General features: G+C 35.9%; 3 protein-coding genes and 1 pseudogene across 3 annotated transcripts; 3 read left to right on the top strand and 1 right to left on the bottom strand.

The window, feature by feature from the left end:
- LOC109948652 lies at window positions 3,755-4,525 on the top strand. Its single transcript, XM_020562338.1, has one exon. It carries the CDS (start codon window positions 3,755-3,757, stop codon window positions 4,523-4,525), a length of 771 nt encoding a protein of 256 aa, XP_020417927.1.
- LOC109948651 lies at window positions 8,334-9,767 on the bottom strand (annotated as a pseudogene).
- On the top strand, window positions 11,421-17,205 carry LOC18779661 (1-acyl-sn-glycerol-3-phosphate acyltransferase 3). The gene is made up of 11 exons (XM_007214513.2): window positions 11,421-11,617; window positions 12,687-12,809; window positions 13,432-13,471; window positions 13,631-13,704; window positions 14,113-14,172; window positions 14,335-14,412; window positions 14,498-14,656; window positions 14,875-15,000; window positions 16,050-16,142; window positions 16,735-16,821; window positions 16,903-17,205. Exons 1-11 carry the CDS (start codon window positions 11,450-11,452, stop codon window positions 17,122-17,124), a joined length of 1,230 nt encoding a protein of 409 aa, XP_007214575.2. The 5' UTR covers window positions 11,421-11,449; the 3' UTR covers window positions 17,125-17,205.
- LOC18780476 (1-acyl-sn-glycerol-3-phosphate acyltransferase PLS1) lies at window positions 18,844-24,263 on the top strand. Its single transcript, XM_007212849.2, has 11 exons — window positions 18,844-19,276; window positions 19,502-19,624; window positions 20,935-20,974; window positions 21,407-21,480; window positions 21,603-21,662; window positions 22,193-22,270; window positions 22,501-22,659; window positions 22,771-22,896; window positions 23,122-23,214; window positions 23,686-23,772; window positions 23,879-24,263. Exons 1-11 carry the CDS (start codon window positions 19,196-19,198, stop codon window positions 24,101-24,103), a joined length of 1,146 nt encoding a protein of 381 aa, XP_007212911.1. The 5' UTR covers window positions 18,844-19,195; the 3' UTR covers window positions 24,104-24,263.

The raw sequence follows: 24,566 nt of genomic DNA, 5'->3' as shown, positions 1-24,566 counted from the left end.
CTGCTGAAAGCCAGTTAAAAAATTGTCATATCCAAATAAATAGTGTTGGTTATAACTCTTTTATCAGTTACAACTGTTCAGTAAGCCAGTTGAGGTTAGCTATAACTATAATAAGATGGTGCAATGTAATTGAACAAATCAGAATATCAAATTTCTTAGCACCTCTTATCTCGATAACCACTTTGTCAAAGTTGTGCTCACAATGGGGTCCTCTTGGACACAAATACTCATAACTAGTTGCTAGCAATACCAATATCCTATGATCAAAGAGTCGTTGTTCAAAATGTATGTATGTCGTTTTTCTATTATAAATCATTGTTCAAAAATATTGCATTCAAATTCATAATTAAGCTCACATATTTGTAAAAAAAAAAAAACAAAAAAAAAAAACAAACTCAGCACTTATCAAGAGCCTATTATTATATCATTGTATTCAAAGAGCCTATTACCCCACTATTGTATTCAAACGGGCATTTTTTATATCTAAAAGCATATTTTGCTGAGTGCGAAAATGTGTATTTAAGGAGCCTATTGCTCTACATTTTAAGTTTTTTTTTTGCCACTTTTCAGCACAGCTCATGCGCTTATCAAACCAGCCTGATCAAACAAATACATTATAGAACCATATCATTAGAAGAGAAAATAAGCATGATACAATGGTGTACCTCCACAAAAACCGCAGGAATGAAATACCCATTTATTTACTTTAACACTAACCAAAATCATAGATACGAACCAATCTCAAAACCATATCAAATGACCCAAAACAAAAACACATCACCCAATCTTTAGCTAAAATCACAATCACAATAAAGAACAATAAATTAGGGTAATATGAAGCCCAGACCAGATATCTCATCAATTCCAAAATTATAAATGAATAAATAAATAAACTTTAACGAATAATTCAAAACGAAAAATTAGAGCAAAAACTATGTATAAGACTTCAAATAAATTGTCATAAGAGAACTGAATCAACTGACCAGATGATCGAATTCTGAAGAGTTTGAGAGAATGATTTGTCTTCTGAAGAAACAAGCTATGGAGAGTGATGGCAGTGGTGACTGAGGCGTTCCGGTCTCAAATGTGGACTGTGGACCACTAACAATCTGCAAAATTTGATTATAAGCATGTAGATTCCAGAAGTCGTTTTTGACAATTACCCATCCATAAACAACGTCCCTTCCTTTGCTTTGATTTGAACAAGTAAAATCAGAATATTGTGGAATTAAGTCTTGTAGAAATCACAGAGCCCAGAGCTTAAACTCGCATCAAACAATATAGATAGTTGGGACTTACCCAAACAAAGGTGAACGAAGCCCAAATGTTCTGTGACAAAATGAAGAGTTTAATTTATGTGAATAGTGCCTGTGAGCGAGTGAGAGTGGGTGTGAGTTATTGTCCAGTTCATAGAAACCCATAAACCCAAAACCCAATTTTTGAGCAACCCCTAAACACTAAAACCCTAAACCAATTTCTTACAAATCCATACACCATAAACCAAATTCACAAAAACCCCAAATTTCAAAGAAAAGGTATATGAACAGTACCTCGTGGATGTCAATGGTGGAGTTAAGCTTGGATGAATAGCCACCGCTGAGGGAGAAAGACGATTGCATCGAAGAGAGAGAGGTACACGAGGAAGAGATACGGGCTGAAGAGATAGAGCCAAGAGAGTTAAGAGAGAAGCCAATTTCTGAAAAACTGATATGGGTACAATCAGTCCATAATAAAGACGTATTTATATGTAGTAGTTGTAAAAAAATTGGGAAGGGATGGTATTTTCAGTTAAAATTATGAAAAGGGTGGCATTTTAAGCTATTTTCCAAAAATATATATATATGAAAATGCCCAACGTATCCTTCCTCTCTAACAGCACCGTTACCTTCATTCTAAGACCCCCAAATTTTTTTGTGTTCTCCTCCAACCCAACTCAATCTCCTCCCCCGGCGCCCGCCCCCCCCCCCCCCCTCCCCCAAACCCTCAACTCCATCTCCTCCCTTGCTGCAGCCGTTGTGGTGCTGCTATTGCCGTCGTCGTCGTCACCGTGTGGTGGTGTCGCCAGCTACTCGCATTGTTTTTACTCATTGTTATTGTGAAATTTTACAATTCAATGTATGATATATTTTATTTAATTGAAACGCAATTCATATTTATTTTGATTATATTGTGGATTTTTTAATTTTTATTATTTTGTATATGTAGAATATATTTAATTTAATTGAAATCCAATTCATATTTATTTTGATTATATTGATGATTTGTTTATATTGTGAGCATTTATTTTGATTATTTTATATATGTAGAATTATTATGGAACGATTTTTTAAGAGAAAGTCATCATCGGGCTCAAGTAGTTCGGATAATGTTGATATTTCAAATAAGAATTCGAAGTTAGTTAGATAGTGTTTTGGGTAATCTTCAAGTGTACCCTGGATTAAGAATTCGAATGATAGATTAAGATGCTAATATGTGAGATGAGGTCTGAAGATCATATTTACAAAAAGGACCTTGTCAACCTAAGAGGTCAAAGTTTCCCACAAACTAATATGTTAGGAATTAATCGACGCTTCATTCCTTAATGGTTTGATAAGTTTGATTGGTTGGAGTATAGTATATCTAAAGATATGGCATTTTGTCTTTATTGCTATCTCTTTAAAACCAATTTTGAACAAGTGGTTAGTGAAGCTTTCACTAGAGATGGATTTAAAAATTGAAAGAAAGGGAGAGAAAGATTTAAGATGCATGTTGGACCGTTTAGGAGTGTTCATAATAAAGCTAGAGAAGCTACTACAAATTTGATGAATCAAAATACACATTTGGAAACGGCAGTGAGCAAACACTCCGACCAAGCTCGTAAGGCTTATCACACATGCTTGATTGCATCAATCAAGTGCACTAAATTTTTATTGCGACAAGGTCTTGATTTTCGTGGCCATGATGAAAGTGTCACTTCAAGCAATAGGGAAAATTACTTAGAGCTATTGCAATTCCTTACAGATAGTGATGATAAAGTTAGAGAAGTTGTAATGGAAAATGCTCCGGGGAATCTCAAATTAGTAGCTCCTTGCATTCAAAAAGATCTTGTGAATTCATGTGCCATTGAAACACTTGATGCTATCATGGATGGTCTAAAAGATAGATTCTTTTCAATATTGGTGGATGAAGCACGTGATGTGTTAGTGAAAGAGCAAATGGCTATGGTGTTGAATTATGTGGATGACAAAGGGCATATGTAATTGAAGGATTTATGGGTATCCAAGATGTTACCGACACTATTTCAAGTTCACTAAAGGATGCTATTAACATATTATTTTCTTGCAACGGTATGAGCCTTTCCAAGCTACGAGGACAAGGTTATGATGATGCTAGCAATATGAAAGGTGAGTTGAATGGCCTTAAAACAAAGATATTAAGAGAACAACCTTGTGCATATTATGTTCATTGCTTTGCTCATCAACTTCAACTAGCTCTTGTTGCCGTGACAAAGAAAAATATAGACATTGCCTCTTTTTTTGCAACGGCTAATAGTATGGTTAATTATGTTGGAGCATCTGGTAAGCAACGTGATTTACTTAGAGGGCAACTCCAAGCAAAGCTTGTGGTAGCTTTTGAAAATGATTGTCTTATAACGAGGCGAGGCTTAAATCAAGAAACAAGTCTCAAACGTGACGGTGACACACAATGGAACTCACACTATGGTACCTTGATTAGCATCACTTCTATGTTTTCATCCATGGTTCATGTGCTTTAAATGGTTATTGATGATAATCCCAATAATAGTGCGGGTGAAGCAAATAAGTTAATGAGAGAAATACGTACTTTTGAGTTTGTGTTTCACCTTTTCTTGATGAAAGTCATATTGGGACTCACAAATAGTGTGTCACAAGCATTGCAAAGGAAAGATCAAGAAATTGTGAATGCAATGGCTTTAATGAAATCATGCAAGGAAAAACTACATTGGATGAGGAATAATGAGTTCAATGCATTGGTTAATGAAGTATCTTCTTTTTGTGAGAAACATCATATTGATGTTCCTAACATGCAAGAGGCATTTATACTTCCAAGGAGGTCAAGGCATAATACTCGAATAAAGATAAATCGTCATCATTATCTTGTGGAGCTCTTTATTTATGTCATTGATGAGCAAATTATGGAGTTAGATGATCGCTTTAATGAGGTAAATACTAAGTTGCTTATTTGTTTGGCATGTTTGAGTCCGAAAGATTCATTTATAGCTTTTGATAAACTAAAGCTACTTTGTCTTGCTCAATTTTATCCTCAAGACTTTTCGGATGAGGATCGTTTAGCACTTGAAGATCTACTTGAGATTTATATTCATTATGTGCGTTCGAGTTGTGATTTCTCTCAACTGGAAGGGATTGGTGATCTTGCAAGAAAAAATGGTGGAGACAAGGATGCGTCAAGTATTCAATTATGTGCATTTGCTTATTACATTGTCTTTAGTTTTACCAGTTGCAACTGCTTCAGTGGAGAGGGCATTTTCAATCATGAATATTATTAAGGGTCCACTTCAGAACAAAATGGGAGATCAATGGTTGAGTGATAGCTTGATTGTTTATATTGAGAGATATTTTTGTTTGTATTGAAAATGAAGCTATAATGCTACATTTTCAAAATATGAAACCTCTTCATGGACAATTGTAGCTTGTAATGTTGTTTTTAATATGAATTATGAATGAAAGTACTCTGATTTCATTTTCAATATTTTTTTCCATCCTAAATTTTTATTGGGGCTTTTACATTAAGACCTCTTGTGGTAAGATTCCTGGCTCCACCACTGATGAAAGCTAAGTAATTCGGAAATGATTTTGGGTGCAGGCTAGTCCTGGATGGCTTTCACCTTGTCGTTGTCAACAAGAATACTTTTAGAGCTCACAACATAGCCAAGAAAAATTAATTTGTTGGTGAAAAAACTGCCCCTCTTGATATTTAGGAAGAGCTTATTGTTCTACAACACTTCCAGCACCATCCTTAATTACTCCAAATACTCATATTCTGATTTACTATAAAAGTGAATAACATCAAAGTAAACAACAACAAAAGAACCGATAAAAGGGCGTAGAACTTGATTCATGAGCCGCATAAACGTGCTAAGTGCGTTGGATAGCCCGAATGGCATGACCAGCCACTCATACAATCCATCCTTGCTCTTGAATGTTATTTTCCATTCATTCCAAGGCTTAATTTGAATATGGTGATAACCGCTTCGCAAATCGAGTTTGGATAACATTTTCCCTCTATACAGCTCATCTAACATGTAGTCCAAACGAGGAATAGGGAAACAATACTTTACGGTTATCTTATTGATGGCTTTGCTATCTACACACATCCTCCATGTCTTGTCTTTGTTTGGAATAAGAAGAACAAGTATAGCACTGGGGCTAAAGCTTCCTCGAATAAACCCCTTCTGTAGAAGTTCATTTTTCTCTCTTAGGATCTCATTCTCCTTCGGGCTCATCCAATAGTGGGGTAAATTAGGCAAACCAGCTCTAGGGATGAGGTCAATCTGATGTTAGATGTTCCGCATGGGAGGTAGAACATCTGGTAGCTCATCCAAAATCAATTCCTCGAAATCGTATAGTATTGTTTGCACTTGTTGAGGAATCTGTACCATTGAGGAGTCAGCTTCAACCGCTAGTAATCCCTTCATGACAACAACGCAAATCTGTTTGGTTTCTTTGGCTTCTGCTGCAACTTCCCGTTATGAATTAATTATAGTAATTAATTTCGAGCTTGTTTTTGTTGTTTCTAAACCCGAAGACCTGCCCTTGGGGGACATAGTGATCAAATGTGCTCCACATGTAAATTTTTAGATATTGTTCTGTCCTCGGTGCGCAACATCTCTATCCCACATCCAAGGCCTGCCCAAAACTACATGTGTGACGTCCATGTCGACTACATCACAAACTACTTCGTCGTTGTAATATTTTTCAATGGAGATGGAAATTTTACAAGTTTCAGGCACCTTCTCACTCGGTCCCTTTTTAATTCATCTCACTAGGTATGGGTGTGGATTCTTTTCTGTGGGCAACTGAAAGTGGTCCAGTAATTTCCGATTTACAACGTTCTAACAACTTCCTCCATCCAACACTAATTGGCATACTTTATCATTAACAATACACTTGGAGTGAAAACTCTGATGCCTTTGATTGTCGTCACTAGGCTTGGAATATAGGACTCGCTGCAGTACCAAGGTCAATTCCTCACCTTCCTCCTCCGCATATTCTTCATCTATCACACCATCTTCGATATCCTCGAGTTCTCCTTCTACCAAATTTAATGGTTTGCGGCCTTGACAAGCACCAGTGTGGTGTTCGTTGCTGCTGCACTTGAAACACTTGTCACCCCGAAACTTGGCAAACGGACTGTTGGTGTTGTTCTTGCCACATTTAAGGTTCTGAAAATGATTGGAGGTTCGAGTGGTGATTTCTGTTGATTTATCTGTTGCATTGGTATTATCTTGTTGCGCCTAGTCTCTACCTTTGCTTGAGCTGCCCATATTGGACGGGTCTCCCAAATTTCTTCAGTAGCTAGTGGACTGATTACTCTGAGTTTTCTCCAGTAATTCTGCAGCTACGACTAACTCTTCAGCCTTCGTAGGGGTATTTACTCATTGCAGACTTATTCAATCTTGGATATTAGCCTTCAACTCATGAAGATAACGCGTTGTTTGTTGCGCCTGTGATTTAGCTAATCGGTTTCTAGCAGCAAGGTTGAAAAACTTCTGGGAATACTCCCGAACGGTGCAGCTTCCTTGTACACAACTGTGGTATTTCTCAAACAGCACCCGTTCATAATTGCAAGATAGGAAAAGTTCTCGCAACATGCTCTGCATCTTGTGCTAAGACTGCATAGGTCGTTTCCCTTGTCTTAAGCGTGCGGCTTGCTGCTCATCCCACCAGACAACGACACTCCCCTTCAACTTCCAAGCACGACCTTCACTTGTCGAGCCTCTGAGATTTCAGCAGAAGCAAAGAATTTCTCACATTCATAAAGCTAATCAAGGAAGTCTTCGATTGACGAAGTACCATTGAAAATAGGAATCTCTATTTTCTTAGTTTCCTCCCCGATATTATCATGTTGGACAGGGATTTCTTCTTCATCTTTTGAATTTATATCATCATGATTAGAGGGAGGACTATTCCTATGAACTGCTCAATCTCCTCCAACCACAAGTTGTCGATCATTATGGTTTATCTTAGGCTTTAGATGAGGCCACAAGAGCAATGGATACATAAATACTTGAGGATACTTAACCAAAGCTAGCCACTCTTATCCTTGTCATGGGATTCTCTTTTTCTCCCTACATGCATTGTAATTTGATAAGTGCTATGCTCCTTTTAACATTTAGATTTAATTAAATGTAACCTTGCAAGTCTCAGCTTTTGTTTGTGATCTCCAGAATTTATATCAGTGTGAAGATGCATAAGTTTATTAAGCTAAAACCCAAGCTCTTCCAGAAAAAAAGAGGGTTATTGTTAGAGCAGCAAATTTTTTCACTGGAATTAAGGCACAAGAATTTTTACAGCCGAGGAGCTAGAGATGACTGCTGACTATTATAAGAAGGCTCACATTTTTTGTTCAGAAGACGGTGGAACTGAAACGTCTCATTGAGGACTTTTGCCAGACAAAGCAATGGAGGAAGAGCAAATTGAGCATTTTATAAGTGAAATTGTGGTCACTCTTACAAAAAAAGTAAACCATCAAAATGTGGTGAAGTTCTTAGGTTGCTGTTTAAAGACTAAAGCTCCCATATTGGTCTATGAACTCGCCTGCAATGGGACCTTGTTTCTACTATATTCATCATAAGAATGGGAAAAATTTGGGATACCTTTTGAAGATAGCCTCAAAATTTGCAGCAGCTCTTGCTTATCTTCATTCTACAGCAGACTTATCAAAACCAATGATCATTCATGGCAATGTCAAGTCATCCAACATACTTTAACTACTGTTTCATGGCCAAAGTCTCTGGTTTGGACCTTCAAGGTTGGTCCCTATTAACAAGTCCTAGATAATAAGCACATTGGTTCAGACATAGGACACTTGGTTATCTAGATCCTAGGTATATCTGTACAGGCCAACCTACAGAAAATGGTGATTGTCATAGTTTTGGAGTCGTTTCGTTACAATATCCTTAAACAGGCATGTGTATGTCTGCTTTTGCAAATTTGAGAGATAGGAAGATTGTAAAGGAAAATATATTATGGAATAATTTTATCAATTCCAACAACTCTAATAAATTAATACCAAGAGTACTAATCTGCTATTCAAATGCAGTTTGGAAGAAACCACTCTAACATTTGAGACCACTAGAGTTTATCAATTTGAGCTGCCAGTTGCCTTGCCTGTTGCAAGCTTTCTTCCTTGCGGAGCTCAACCACCACCTGGTGCAAGATACCTTCAGTTGATTGGTGAGAGTTGTGCAAGGCCTTGGAAATAGGTTGCCATTTTTCACCATGCTTTGGTTGTGCAGCAATGCATCTTCTCAAAACATCCTTATGGTTTTCATCAATCCCATGTTGAAGTTCAAATTTGAAGTATAAAGCCTAGAAGTCCCCAATATCTAGGGCAATTGTGATAGCTCTATTGAGCCAAGTCCTAGCTCTTACAACCTCACTATGATGCTAGAATAACTTGGCCACAGCAGCGCTGACATGGGGATAATGATCACATTTCCTGAGGGCATCCATAATCTTGTTCTTCCATTGAAAACGTGGTAGGGGTGCCATACTCTCAATATATGCTACCCACAAAATACCACTATTGGGACACTCGTCCAAAGCCATGGCCATCAAAATATCAACTTCCTTGTTATTACCATGCCTTATTTCAGCTCGAACAGCAGCAACCCACAGTTGAGGGATCTGAGGATTTTTGTTCTCGGCTAGCGTGAGGACACTGCGGGCACTAGCCACCCTATTTAACTTCTCTTCAAGATTAGCAAGAGAAAGCTAGAGCGGTATAGAATTGGGGCAATGCTTGAGGCCCAAGTCATATGCCTTAGCTCTTTCCAAATGATCAAGCTGTTCCTCTAGCTGTCCAAGCATCAACCACAACTTAAAGAATGAAAGGAATCTCTTCAACCCTTCATCAAGCAATTTGCTCTCATTCTCAACATTACCTAACCCTCTCTCAACAGTTGCTGACTTCATCCATACTCCCTCTGTGCCTCCCCCACTTTCTCCGGCTTTCGCAAGAATCATTCTAGGACTCTTGGGTTCACAAGTTTCTAACTTTGCCTGTGCAAGCCACAATTCCATGAGCTGTGGATAACACTCCACAGCCCTCTAAAGCAACAAGATGAGATCTTTCTCATTCGATTTCGTGGTGAGCTCAACCACCGCATTGCACAGCACAATGAAATTAGTAATGCGTTCCAACCCTTTCCTCAAAACCCTGCTCTTATTTGAGTCATCATGTTCCAAATTTGCAGCCCGCATCCACAACTTCACCGAATGGGGTATTGAAAACAACCCATTAGTAATCACCGCCTTAGCTTCTTCTTCATTCGAAATCGCAATAATCCTGCAGGCCTCCAACCATACATCCTCACTATTGAGGCACTCCTTACACCCCTTCTCAATCAATTACCTTGAGGCCTCCGTTTCCCCAGCCTCCTCCTCCAACCTCGTTGACACAATCCAATAAAGTGGCTGCTTAGGGTTACTCTCCGTTAACCTCCTTATCAACCCTCTACCCTTCTTTATCTCTGCATGCCTCAAAATCTCTGCAACCTCCTTCATAATCATACTTTCTCTTAACAATTTAAATATGTAAGATCAGTAGGATCGATTACCTGACTGACCTGAAATGGAATTGGAATCTGAAAGGTAAAGTCTTTCCGGCCTACTTCAACGACAAAGACTCCAAAGCCACAACGATTCCTTAAGAAACATCAAGTGTGTGCACGCTTGTGTCTCTGTTTTTCTTTCTCGTCTTACATTGTGTATTTATAGGTGCCTCAACTAGTTCTTTTCCTTTCCGACTCCTATTTGATAAGAGAATCTGGAAAAAACAAGGAAACCCAAAAAGAATATACTTGCTTCTGACTGAGAATCCTAATTCTAATGGGTTGCATGTACTGAAGATAATCTACAGTGAAGTTAGAGAAAAGAAGATTACATTGGGAGCCATGGAAACTTTGGTCAAAGCAAAGGAGCGATGGGAATTGTTTCCATGCTCATGCATTTCTTTCCTTTGCTGGATTATTCTATATTTTTATTTTCTTTGGTATTTTCTTTCTTTTATCTTCTTTTCGGCCAAACTTCAAAAGGAGAGAAGGGAAGGGTTTTCTCACTCACACTGTTAGAGGTGTCAAACGGATCGGGTCGAGTCTGAGCACAACTCGATTAAGTAAGGTTCGACACGACACCGTCCGATTAAGTAAGGGAAAGGTTTTCTCACCCACACTATTAGTCATTTTCTATTTAAATGTAATTTTAATAAAGTTATTGGCCTCTTTTTCCAACAAATAATAAATCTATTAGTATATACATAATTGAAAAAAAGATTTAAATGAAATTGTAAAAAGAATTACAAAAAAAATGCAATGCATAGGCGTGGGCCCATATCCCATATGGGCTCGGGCGTGATTGATGATTTTCATAAATGGACGGGTCCACACAACCCATTTATTAAATGGGCCGATTCTAAACGGACCGGGCCTATATGATCCGTTTGACACCTCTACATGCTGTCAAGGTATCATAGGAGTTCGAATTTGACACCACTTATTAGCAAATTAAGGCTCTTTTCCACTGCACTAGACTTTGTTGTTGACTATTTGCTTGGTTGATAATGTTTTTTTTTTTTTTTTTTGTGTGTGTGTGTGCAAGGATTCTTACTATCCATCTTCATCATGGTAATATCTTTCCCACTTTTCCCTTCTTACTTTTAAGAACATTACAAGCTATTTAATTTTGAATATTAGGGACAATGTTTGATTTAAGTTTTGGGATAGGTAATCTCAAATTTGATGTTTTGCAACTTAAGACCGTTTGATAACTATGTCAAATTTCAATTTTTTTGAAAAAGTGAAAATTAATTTTCAAAATCATCCTTATTTTTTCTGAAGTTGCGGATTATAACCCTAAGCAAAAGACGTTATTTGGGCATACTTCGAATTTACACTCTGTAATGAGAAGGTTCTTAGTACAAAATCTTGGGAAGAAAGTCCAATAAATCATGACCTATAACTTAGTAGAAATAAATCTATCAATCTAACGAGTACAAACATACTTGCATTGTAAAAGAAATCCCTAATGAACTTATTCAATAGCCCACACCACATGACGAATCACGTGATACCGCTTCATGTAAATGCTGAAGAATAATAAAATTTTGTAACGACGTCAAGCGTTTGAAGCGGCTTCCAGTTCGCGTCTCAGCAAAACAAACACACGCACGCAGACAGTGTTCGTTCGTTATGATCCCCAAACGCTCTTTCTGTCTCCCATCGAATCTCTGTCTCCTCTTCCTCTCCAAACCCAAAGCCAGAATAGCATTAGCAGCCATGGCCATCCCTGCTGTACTTGCCATCGTTCCCATTGGCGTTGTTTTCATTCTCTCAGGCCTCATTGTTAATCTCATGCAGGTATGTCTTGCATTAATGATTAATTTCTCTCTCTCTCTCTCTCTCTCTCTCTCTCTCTCTCTCTCTCTCAATGCCTTTTGCTTCCATTTTTTCAATTTGGTGTTTTGGAAGAAATCCCATTTGATATTATTACCAGTTGTGGCCTTTTGCTATGTGGTTATGTGCTTCTTTTCCTGACGGTAGGGCATGTAAATTGAAGGACCCAATTGCATTTTAAACAGCAAGTAGATATTTTTCTAACCTATTCTTTAGAGTGGTTTCTTAACAATTTATAACAACTTATAGGCAGGGAAATTAGCAATGCTGATTTATTGATGCCGGTCTTCAAAATCGACTACAATTTGGGCCATGGTTTTCTGTAATGCCTCTGTTTCTTCGAGTATTGTAATCAAATAGTAAATTTCAAACACAACGGTACAACTTTAAATTTACAGGACTCCTCATTAGTTGTTAACAATGTTTTAATTGAAGGGAGAAACAGGGAAGAGCTGCAAAGTTGAATCATCAGTAAAGTAATGCCTTTAATAGGTGCTTACTCCCAAGATGAATGACATAACTTTTGGCTCAATAAATGGCATCCTTGTTCTGTATATCGCTACCAAACCTTGACACCATATTGCACATACAAGAATGTTCAAGGACATACTGTTAAGTAATTTAATAAGAGACATATACCATGTTCTAAGTTCTTGGATGAGTATCGAATGGTTAATAAGAAATATGCCATTTACTTATATGCTCTAAACCTTTGTCTTTTTTTAACCAATTGTCTTATTAGAATATGGTGTATGTGCCTTAACACTCCTCATTTACTCACATTTCATATCTTCCTTACAATAACGTGCATCAAACTCTCCATACAACTGGACTTGCATGCCAAAACTTGGAATACATTTTTCTCTCTAGTAAAGCTACGACATTAGAATGGACCTGCCACTGGTTTTCTATATCATCTAATGAATGTTATCAAATCTCTCAATTACCTTCATAAAGCATTTCTTGCCCAAGTTTTCTAGTTTTGTTTAACTTAGTGCACATATCTTGAGTTTATTCATATACACACTTTCAGGTAGTTTCTTTCATCCTTCTTCGTCCTATATCAAAGAAGTTGTATAGAAAGATCAACAAAGTAGTTGCAGAGTTGCTTTGGTTGGAACTCATATGGCTTATTGATTGGTGGGCAGGCATCAAGGTGTGATTCTTTCTGAAAATTGTTTATTTCTTTGTACTAAAAATAAATTGTTTATTCCCTTACGTCTTCATTGGGAAATTTTCCATAGCACACATTTATAGTATTTGTTACCTTTTCTAGAGAAATGCACCGTGGTAAGATATGATGAAACCAATATATACACATCTTTAGCCAAATTGATAATCCCAAACTTTTAGGGGGCTTACAATTTGGGTTGGCTTATTGGCGAGAGTTTGATGGTAAGAATAAATTAAATATCAGCAAACATGAAAAGCTAAATCTTTGGGGTTGTGCAAAAAGCTAAATCTTTCAAGAAATATTGAAGCTTAAAAGTGAGCAGCAAAGGAGGAAAGTGGCATGCACCTTCAGGATAAAAAATCCTCCTCTCATATAATTTGCCAATATGTCAATGTCATTTAAGTTCTATACTCTAATTTATAGAACCATTTTTTTTTTACACACTGTGAATTGCATTAGATTGCCAAATATGCAGTGGAAACAAAACTGTTGCTATATCACCACCATATTTACCTTGTGAACTTATAGGCATTCCTGTTTTGGATGGGTGTACTTGGGTTTTAGATCCTAATCACGGTCTAACTAGTTGGAACTTCTGCTGCAGGTTGAGTTGTATGTAGATTCAGACACCTTTCAGTTAATGGGTGAGGTGACTATTATTAATGGGTTGTGTTCCATAATCTTTCAGTCATAGAGAGGAATTAAGAGTTTGATGGAAAAAAGAAAGAAGAGGAATTGAGTTTTTTTTACGTTTACAAATCTCTCGTGTTGACTGACTGTTGTCTTGTTTGTGGAATTTACAGGTAAAGAACATGCACTTGTCATTTGCAATCACAGAAGTGACATTGATTGGCTTGTTGGATGGCTCGTAGCTCAGGTGCTTATCTTTGTGAATTTATTTCTAGCAGTGTCACTTGTATGAAGTTAAACATGCACACTAATCGTTGTCTGTGTTTTAAAAGCATATAATTGCCATATAATTGTCTGACTTCATGAAAAACAAGTTACCATAATCTCTTCTTCCTTTGTTGTCTTTCATCTGTTGACCTCATCAATATTTTCCGAATAACTGGTCCAAGTTCCAGAAAACCATCCTGCCCACTGTATCTTTTCTTTATTCTTTATTCCAAACCCCTCACCCTCTATGTCATGAAAATAGGATTACAGTTAGAGTTGGCAGAGTCAACAATTTGATTATACCTGTTAACCATTGTGTTTCTTGAAAATCATGTTTTAATCTTTGTTCTTTCTAATTAACTGATTGAAATGAATCTATTAATAACAGCGCTCAGGTTGCCTTGGTAGTGCACTAGCCATCATGAAGAAAGAAGTAATGTTCCTCCCAGTGAGTTTTCACTCAACATGTATCTTTCTATTCGTATTGAAATTAATGATGTTTTTTTTGGTATGTTTTAACTTATGTATTGTCCTTTAATTTACTCATTTATTTAGTTTTGTATTGTGATAATCTTTCAGTAAGGGTTAATAATGTGATTCATGCACGCAGGTCATAGGTTGGTCAATGTGGTTTTCTGAATATTTCTTCTTGGAAAGAAGATGGACTAAAGATGAAATTACATTGAAGGTATCTGTAAATGTGTTTATACGCATATGTTTGACACAGTCTTTCTTCTTTGTCATTTTATAACTCATGGGGTTTCCCACTACAGTCAGGTTTTCAACAACTAGAGGATTTCCCCATGCCTTTTTGGTTGGCTCTCTTTGTAGAAGGAACGCGATTTACTCAGGCAAAGCTAATGGTAGCTCAAGAGTTTGCTGCTTCAAGAGGGTTGCCTATTCCTAGGAATGTCTTGCTTCCACGTACAAAGGTAATAGTCTATTTACAATTTTTTTTCATATCATTTTTCCTTCCTTTTGAGTCAAATTGGTGTCTGCATCCTATTTGAATTTTTTAAACTAGATGTTCCTTGTACATTGCCATTATTTCCTTTTTCCCATAATTTCATAATGTGACTCATCAACATAATTTCCACAGTTTTGTGTATCCCCTTTATTTAAAATTGTAGTACTTCTTTCATACTTTCAGGGTTTTGTTTCATCAGTAAGCCAGATGCGCTCATTTGTTCCAGCAATTTATGATTGTACAGTAGCTGTTCCCAAAAATCAGCCACCGCCTACATTGTTGAGAATATTTCGAGGGCAATCTTCTGTGGTAGGACAACAAAACTCTTTCTGCATATGCTGATAAAGTTACTTGTTATTAGATAGCTAACTTTTTTTTTTTAGTGCATCATTAGTTTCTTGTAGGGAACATTACACATTCTTACTGTCATTGATCAGTTTTTAGCTGTATATCTCAATTGGTGTGGTGCATTGGAATTGCTTGATTGTTTTTCTCTTAAATAGTGAACTGTTTTACTTAGGAACCTTTAAATCATCTTGCATGGAATCAACAGGGTTTCTTAAATATGGTTTGTATTTCTTTACTACTTTTGTTTTACTAATGTCCTAGTAATGAGTAATCTGTTTGTAAAAATAATGCAAATTTTTAAGATAGCATTTAAGTCAGAAAGTTTGAATCCACGAGTAAAATAGCGAAGACCATAGAAAATGTGACCCGGACGAGGTTCAGGGATATATTTACTGGCTGGTTTAGCAATAAACCAGCTTCTTTTCAATGCACTCAACCTAATTACCAACCGTGCACATACATGACATGTGGAAATGGATCTTTAGCATATAACTATCATAACCAAAGATGCTACCAGAATTTTTTTTTTTTAAAAGGAATATACAAAGTACTCATGGATGAATAATTACGTGAGATTCTATATACTGAACTGACAAATTGAGACCTAGCAAATTTTATGCACGAAAAGCATGGACATGCTTATGAGAAAGGGCTGTTCCTGCAGTGTTCCTTTGTTACTTAATTAGAAGTTTCTATCTTGGGTGTCCTGTGTCCGTCTAAGTGTCCATTCTGGATAGACTTACGCTCATTTGAATGCTAAATAAAAACAAAGCAATATCATTTCAAATTATATATGGGAAAACTAAACAGGACAGCCATTCTGTAGAAGGGGACATTTCGTGCTAGATGAGCTGGATGTGCCCTTGCATCCTTCTACACAGTATGGGACTGAGGCTTCTCTCAGAAAACTGAACACAAACTTGTCTTGAAAAATGAAATGGTGCCAATAGTCGTGGGAAAAAGGTCAGAAAAATATGTTACTAAGTATAAGGAGTTTCTGATTCTTACAGGTAAAATTACAAATCAGGAGACATTCAATGCAGGAATTGCCCGAAACGGCTGACGGAATTGGACAGTGGTGTAAAGATGTATTTGTTACCAAGGTATACTCATTAATACATTCTTTCTTTTCCTTTCTATTTTTATATTAAATTCTCTTATGCTTGAAACTTTTAAGGGGTTGTCTGGACACATAGCCCAGGTTAACCCAAGAAAAATGCAATAAGTAAGAATGATCGATATTTGGAGGTTTCTGAACTGATACAGCTCAGCTGATCTGAGAAAGATCAATAAAATTGTGTGCAGCCAAGACATAGAAGTCCCATAACTCTCATATTTGGCTTTAAAGTATTTATCCTTCCGGGTATAGCTGCTTTTGCTTTGGTTCTCATGCATTTCCTTTCCCTTCTTTTTTCTCTTTTTTTTTCATAATACAAGTGATATTGGGGAAAGGGGAAATCAAATGCATGACCTCGAGTGCAAGGGTGAATGCTCTTAACTGCTTGGGACACAACCGCCTGCTAATGCATTTCCTTTTTAATTGGCTCATAGGGCGCAGTAAATTGCAATCGTGCCTACAGACATAAACAGATCTTCATCATCATTTGACACTGCTCACTTTATAGCCCCCTAGTAACTGCATATGTATGTTTGATGCCCTTTTTTCTTTCTTTTTTCCAACTTTTCAACTACCAGGATGCTTTACTGGAGAAGTACTTTGCTAAAGGCACATTCAGTGACCAGCAACTTCAAAACATTGGCAGACCTATGAAGTCCTTAATTGTAGGATTTCACAATTGACCATCTAATCCTTCTTACCTCTTTTTCTCATTCTAATTCCATTTTTCTTGTCACAATATATAGGTTGTGTTACTCTGGTCCTGCCTAATTGGCTATGGAATTTTCAAATTCGTTCCATGGTCTTCCCTCCTATCCTCATGGAAAGGCATTGCATTTTCAGCTACTTTCTTGGTCCTTGTTGTAATTGTTATGCAAATCCTCATCCATTCATCTGAATCAGAGCGTTCGACACCGCTCAATATAACCCCACAAGACCAAACCAAGGAGAGACTCGTTCAGAAATGATCTTCTTATTTAAGTATTAGTGCTAACAATTAGGCATGACAGTGTCTTCAAATGTGATTATAATTTTTTTTTTTTTTTTTTTTTTGTTTTGTTTTTGGGTTTCTTCATTTGAAATTGCCAAGCTTATTGTTCTCTTGTTGTAGCTTGGAAATGGAATATACAACTATATATATATATATATGTGGATACACACACACACACAAAATTTTAGGCAATATGCTTGTGTATTGTTCTAGCAAGACAGCTCTGTATTTATTTATTTATTGATTCATTGATTTATATATTTTTCTTTTCTACAATGGAGAGAATATAATCTAATCCTAATCCATTTTCCCACTCATCCTCATCACTTGAGCTAATTGGAAGGACTTTTGATGGAAATATACAATGACTTGGGATTTGGTTATCAATATAAAAAAAAAACGCGGAATTATATTAATGCAAAGGGAAAACAAAACAAGCGGTTCATACGATAATGGTTAAGAAGATTAAGTGAGCATCTCTACATATAAGGGTTTGGTCGTCGAGAGCTAAACGGGTAGCCTACCCTCATCCCACCTAGGGCGATTAGAGGAAACCACAACTCCTAATATAGCAAACCCTGTCCCCCAACAACCAAAGACCCAAGGGAATAAACAATCCTTAAAAAGGACATCAGAAATAAAATCCTGTTAAAATATAGAATATAGAATAAGGATAAATTTCAGCGGACAAAGAATTAAAGCAACATGTTCCCAAGCAATTACAATTTACAATCAATGGGAAGTTTGAAAATTACACTTATAAATGCTTCCCTAATGTACAGGTAAAGCCAGCATACAAAGATTAAATTTTTGCTGCTGTGTACATGATACGCCGAATTTTAACAGGATTGTGTGTACGGCAGTAGAGCTACTATGATGGTAGGACGTAGAAAGTGGGGCGCATCGTCTCTCTCTCTCTGCCCTTTTCTTCCCCAATCTCTCGTCTCTCTCTTGCACTTCCTCACAAATTCTTAAATGCCCACTATTTTTTTTTGCTTCTCTTTCATTCTCATGTCTAAATTTCTTTTGAATTGCATGTATTTTGTTATCATAAAAGAGTGATAGGTTATTCATACAAAAAATAAAGAAAAAAATAGAGAAAAGTGATAAAATTAAGAACTAGGTTGATTTGTCATAAAAGAAAGTATTTGAATTTTTAAGAGTGCCTTCTCTTACTTAAATTTATGGCTCCGTCACACCAGCCCCATTTACCCCACTTCCAAAGACACTCCTCACTCCCCTGATTTTCTATTATTTTGTTTTGTTTTTAACTCTTTCTAGATTGATTAAGCTTAATGATGAAAAATAAGATTTTTTTTATTTATATTTAAATACAAGCGATAGTCAACACTTTTTTGCTCACCACCTTGAATTAGTAGTGATGAGCATCACCATCATATTAATGGCCATTGAATGAGATGAAATTTTGAGATTCGTATAAGAAGTAAATTAAATCACACTCATCCAATGACATCATATTAATGCTCGCCTAATCTTACCCAAAAATAAATAATCGCCAAAGTTTCTCTCATACAAAGCAATATTACGTGGGTTACAAGCCCGAGAGAGAAAGAAGAGGAGGGGAAATCAAGTACAAGACCTCGGGTGTAAAAAGTCAATGTTCTAAATTGCTAGGGTTACAAACTGCTAATTTCGAAACTGTTAAATTTAACACTCAAGACAGTAGACTAGACCAGTTTGGTTCGGCCAATGAAAATGCCCAACTCTGAAAATAAACCCTAATTGTCGTTGCATAAATTTGAGTTAATTAAGTTGGTACGCCAATAGAATGGGCCCATAAGTTATCCCGCCAACCATGCTATCTTAAAAGAAAATGAATCATTAGTTCATGCAACAAGTCCAAAAAGCAACATAGATTAATTAACACGTCTAACATATAACTACAAGTATCCCTCTCTATTTTATAACACCCCCTTCATCTCCCTCCCACCCTCTCTCTCTCTCTCTCTCTCTCTCTCTCTCTCTCTCTCTCTCTCTCTCTCTCTCTCTCTCGGTGTGTAATTGTAGGGATTGTGTGTGTTTTGGCCATGGAGCTTAAAGCTGTAGTTTTCTCAATTCCTTTTGGTGTAATCTTTGTTGTCCTTGGTCTCTTTGTCAACCTTCTCCAGGTACTTTCTATATCCTGAATAAACTTCGTGTGCTTTTCACATATAAGCTTATGATAACTTCATATTGAAGAGTTTATATTGTTAATTGTTGTCCGAAAAGACATTTAACTTTTTGTTGTTGGTCAAACTCACTTTCAAATACTTAAGCAGCAGCAAATATAGATGATGTGAGTAGATTTGAATTTGCGATGGAAGGTGGCATAGCTAATGGTTTTACTTTTGTAGGCCATTTGCTTTCTTACTATTCGACCTTTGTCCAAGAGTACATATAGAAAGATCAATGGAACAATTGCATCACTTTTATGGTTGGATCACATTTGGCTCTTGGAGTGGTGGGCAGGCCTTAAGGTGCTCTAATTAATTTGCATTATATAGTTAATTTTCTTTTATGTAATATATATATATATATATATATATATACTCTCATTCGGATGTCCGCACATTATTATTATACGGATGTCATTGTAAACATGAATGAAAACATGAAGGGGTAGTAGAAAATACATGATATCCGCATGATAATAACGTCCGGAAGTAGCAAAAAAGAAATATTGTAGGATCATATTTTTTATTTTCATATTAATACCGAAACGATCCTCTATATATGTTCGACTCATTGGAGAAAATTCAGTCCATGATGAGTTTAGTGTCGCTTTAATTATTTGTTGATGGATTATGATAATAAAGGTAATGTTTTCTAGTCAAAAAGTCTCATATGTATAAATTATCGGATTAACAATGGAAGAAATACAACATTTAGAGCATCCACAACGGGCTCCTTAAACTACCTTCTTAGACAAATTTTATGGAGGAGTCGTAAAAATGCAACTCCAACCATGCTCCCTATCCACCTCCTAAAATAGGGAGTTCTCTAGAAGCTCCTAAATCTGAGGAGAGAGAAAGGACTCCTAATGGCTCCCTATAATTTAATGCTGTTTTATTTAATGAGTATTTCAAACCTTTAATTAATACTAACTATTTTTATTTTATTTTTTAATAGAGATGGACCAATCAAAAAAGAGTTATAGCATTTATGACTCTCCAAATTAGTGAGTATGGTTGGAGTTGAAATTTTTTAGAGAGCTCCTAAAATAGATTTCTTTTATTTTTCACGAAATTTTAGCTAAGAAATAGAGAGTATAATTGTGGATGCTCTTGAACACGATTCCACTTTATCATCCTAATTGATTACTAATCCTAATTATGTAGCAAAAAATTATTGCCCGAGCAATCTCCAGCAATTGTTAGCAACTTCCACCTTTATGGGAGATTCATTATTATACCCAATATAGGAGCCCAAATTATTAAAAAAAAACTCTATATGAAATGGACTTTAGAAACACACTCAAAGCTCATTTACAACATAACAAATAGGCTTTTAACTTCTTTTAAATTACAAAATTGTCATTGATTTCTTAAAATAAACTCAACTCAAAAACCTCATAAAAAAGCCCAAAACACTAAATAAGGCATCAAAGTAATTTAATAATCAAAATTAAATTAAATAGGGCCAGTTGTCATTTTTGGGTTTGTTTATAAAAATTAAATAGTGTAGGGTTTATTTATAGTTTTAGTGCTAAGAATGGGTATATGACTAAATATCTCTTTATGGCACCACACATATGCAGAAGTGTTGACTACTTTACTTTTGATTACAGGTTAAACTGTACACAGATTTGGAAACTTATCGACTAATGGGTAACTATAAATATTTTTTTTTTCTATCGTGATGTTCTTCTACAATTTTATTGAGGGGTCTCTCAAATAATTTTAATTGAGAGACATGTTGTGGGGCCAAGTACGAATTTTATTTCAACAATTCGAACTATCTATTTTTCAAGTTTTTATATCCTTGTAAAAAATTAGAAAAATTGAAACGCATTAAGACATTTAGTTTGTGATCAACAAAATAGATGAACATGATGCTTCACAAAAACACTAAAACAATAATCATTAATTGAGTGCTCAATTCGAACTCATGTGATTTTTATCTTTAAAGAAATACCTAAAAGATAGACAGTTCGGATCATTAAAATATAACACGGAATGGCCCCATAAGGATATTTGAAAGACCCCTCAAAAGAATAATTTTCGGCTCTAGAAAAATTATTATGTTTGGGAAAATTACAGGCGAAGAGCATGCGCTTCTCATGCCCAACCACATGTGTGATGCTGATATTCTTATTGGGTTTCTTTTAGCTCAGGTACTAATATTGCACCCTTATTAACTGCAAATATATAGCCAGAATGTCTAGCTATTATAACATGCTAAAATTTTCTCCTATGGAACCTAATTTGATATGGATATATATGTTGCTTCCTGCAGCGATTGGGTTGCCTCCGTAGTGCTCTTATGGTTATGAAGAAATCTGCAAAATTCCTTCCTGTGAGTTTCTAGGGCAAAAACTATATAATCATCATCTTATTCAATGGCATTAGTTACATAAGTTTGGTATTGCTGTGCTGTGAAATTAATTGCTGTCAGATTTGCTGTGATAGAAATCAGCTGTGAGAGAAAACAGTTTGGCATTTGGTAAACTTTTTGTTAAAAGTGTTGTTGGTACTGATTCCTCGCATAATCAGAAAATGATTGCTGGATAATCATTAAACATAGCACCTCTTCAAAACTGATTCTTACATAATCAGAAAATGAAAGCACCTCATTAGCTGATTTCTCTTATTGCTTTCTCTCACAACAATTTTTAACAATAAGTGATTTTTTCATAGTTTACTAAACAGGCTGGGCTTTCCAAAATTTTTAAAAAATCACTAATTACTCTAAATAAGCAATGTCAAACTGGTACAAGTTCCAAAATGGAGTTAAGTTCTTATTCACTTTAATTAGTACGGCAGTGTGAATTTTGAAACCAAACTCCATCAAGATTAATATAACGCATTTAAATATACATGGTGCAGATTTTTGGGTGGACATCTTGGTTTCTAGGGTTTGTTTTCCTCAACAGAAGCTGGGAAAAAGATGAAAGTAACCTAAAGGTACAACTTTCGGATGAAATTATTTATATGACACGAATCGATTTCTCCGGTCATACTGTAGTATGATTTACTATACTTATGTGAGAGATATGATTAGTAATGTGATTCTGATATGGTGCTTTGTAAGTTGTAACATTATTATTACGTTGTTGAAAACAGTTTCACCATGCAGTTTGGTTTAATTTGTTTGGGTCCCTCCTTGTGTTGATATTAATTGGGTGATGGTGCAGAGAAGTTTACAAGGGTTAAAGGATTTTCCCATGCCATTTTGGCTTACCATATTTGCGGAAGGAACACGCATGACCCCTGACAAGCTTTCAGAAGCTCAAAAGTTTGCTGCTTCTAGGAAACTGCCTATCCCTAAGAATGTCTTGATTCCTCGTACCAAGGTCAAATTTTATGTTAAAACTTCTACTAAAAATAGAAATTAATTAATTAATTTTTTTGCTTTTACGAGTTTTTGAATTTGAAAATTGATTGTCATTTTGTTAATCTCTCAGGGTTTTGTTACAGCAGTGAAGAATTTGAGATCATTTGTCCCTGCAGTGTATGATGTTACTCTTGCTGTTCCAGAAGGTCATTCAACTCCTTCCCTGCATACCATGATGGAAAGGAAAAGTACTATGGTAAACCATCGAGTTCCAATTACAAATAATTAGCAAGCAATTTGCTTTATAGTTTGACATTCAAGTATTAAGCAAATTTTAAGTTGATTGTGGCAACTCGATCGATACTCATATTTACAAAGTGATGAATCTAAACATAAAAAAAAAATTAAAAAATTAGACATCACTCCAAAACTTAATATTTAAGCCCTTTTCTGATGGCATACAAATTGTGACTTGTGATAGGTAAAAATACATATAAAACGATACCCAATGAAGGATTTGCCACAATCAGATGAGGCCATTGCTCAGTGGTGCAGAGACAGGTTTGTGGCCAAGGTACGCTTGAACCCTTGAACACCGATATCACAAAAGGGTTTCAGTCGTGCTATTAGTAGTAGAATAATTTATTATATAATACATTTTATTTTGTCAAATTTTCGATGTACTTTGCTTGTTTCATGTACTATTAGTAGTGAAACCATCCATACAAAATGTAATAATTCATACTTCCCGGAAAGGAGGCATTCTTTATTTCATGCAAGTCACAACTCGACATAAATACAAAAATAATTCATCAAAAATACAAAAAGAAAAATCTATATGCACACATGTCAAACTGTGATTGGCAAGAAAGTAGGAGTTCCTACTTCCAAAGAAGTATTTTCCTTAAAAAAAAAAAATTGTTCATATATTTTGTCATTGTATCAGTAAAAAGAGAGACTGAATATTTTTATTTTCATTTTTCTCATTGTTAAAAATAATAACCTTTGTGATTTTCGATTCTTCCTCTTATATGAATACACAAAGGATTCCATGTTGGACAAGTTTCGGGCTGAGGGTACCTTCGGTGACCAAGAAATTCATGACACTGGTCGATCTATTATGGCATTGCTTGTAAGTTATTCTAGTCTTTTTCTTTCCTACAAAATAAATATATTTTTTTTGTACATATTTTCTTAAAAAATTCTCTCTCTGCCTTCTCTCTCTCTCTCTCTAACAGGCTCATAGCAGCAGCTGCTATCTAATTTATTTTGCGATGATGAAACTGTGCCAAAAGTTCTCCCTTCTATCGACATGGAGAGGGGTGGGCGTTTTAGTAACTTCCTTCGCCGCCACTGTGCTCCTCATGCATATTTTCATCGAATACACAAAGTTGCCCAAACAAAAAGGAGTTCAAACTACTCAATCAACAAGAGGCAAAGCTACAGATTTCAAATTCAACTGAATCATTTTCATTGTGAGAGATGATAAGTTTAAAGTACTTTATTTTGTGAACTAGACAGTTCATAATAAATCGGGGGTGTTTTGTAAGCCTCTTTTCGTAGGCTAATGCATATTATTATTTAGTAGTTAATATGTTTATGTCGAAACACACTTATTTTTATACATAATTATTGCAATTAGTAGATGGAGTGAAATTCACCTATCTTTTTAAAGATAGAGAAAATTGTGGAAAGTAATGGTTATGACAATGTGATGGGAAAGTAAACAGTGGGCGAGCTAGAATGCTTCCTTTAAGGGGGCAAATACCCTAATGATGTGCACACAACACACCACTTCACATGCACACATAAAAACAAAATATTCGCCAATATAGTCTAGTCTCGTGAAAAAAGGGTCTTTACTTACAGATTAATGGTCACATGTTTGAAGTCCTATGACACTTTGCTAGTGTGTGTGAAAATCTC

Source organism: Prunus persica, chromosome G4, assembly GCF_000346465.2.
Source record: "Prunus persica cultivar Lovell chromosome G4, Prunus_persica_NCBIv2, whole genome shotgun sequence".
Classification (NCBI taxonomy): Eukaryota; Viridiplantae; Streptophyta; class Magnoliopsida; order Rosales; family Rosaceae; genus Prunus; species Prunus persica.
Note: the sequence above shows the minus strand (reverse complement) of the source record. Positions and strands in the feature narration are given on the sequence as shown.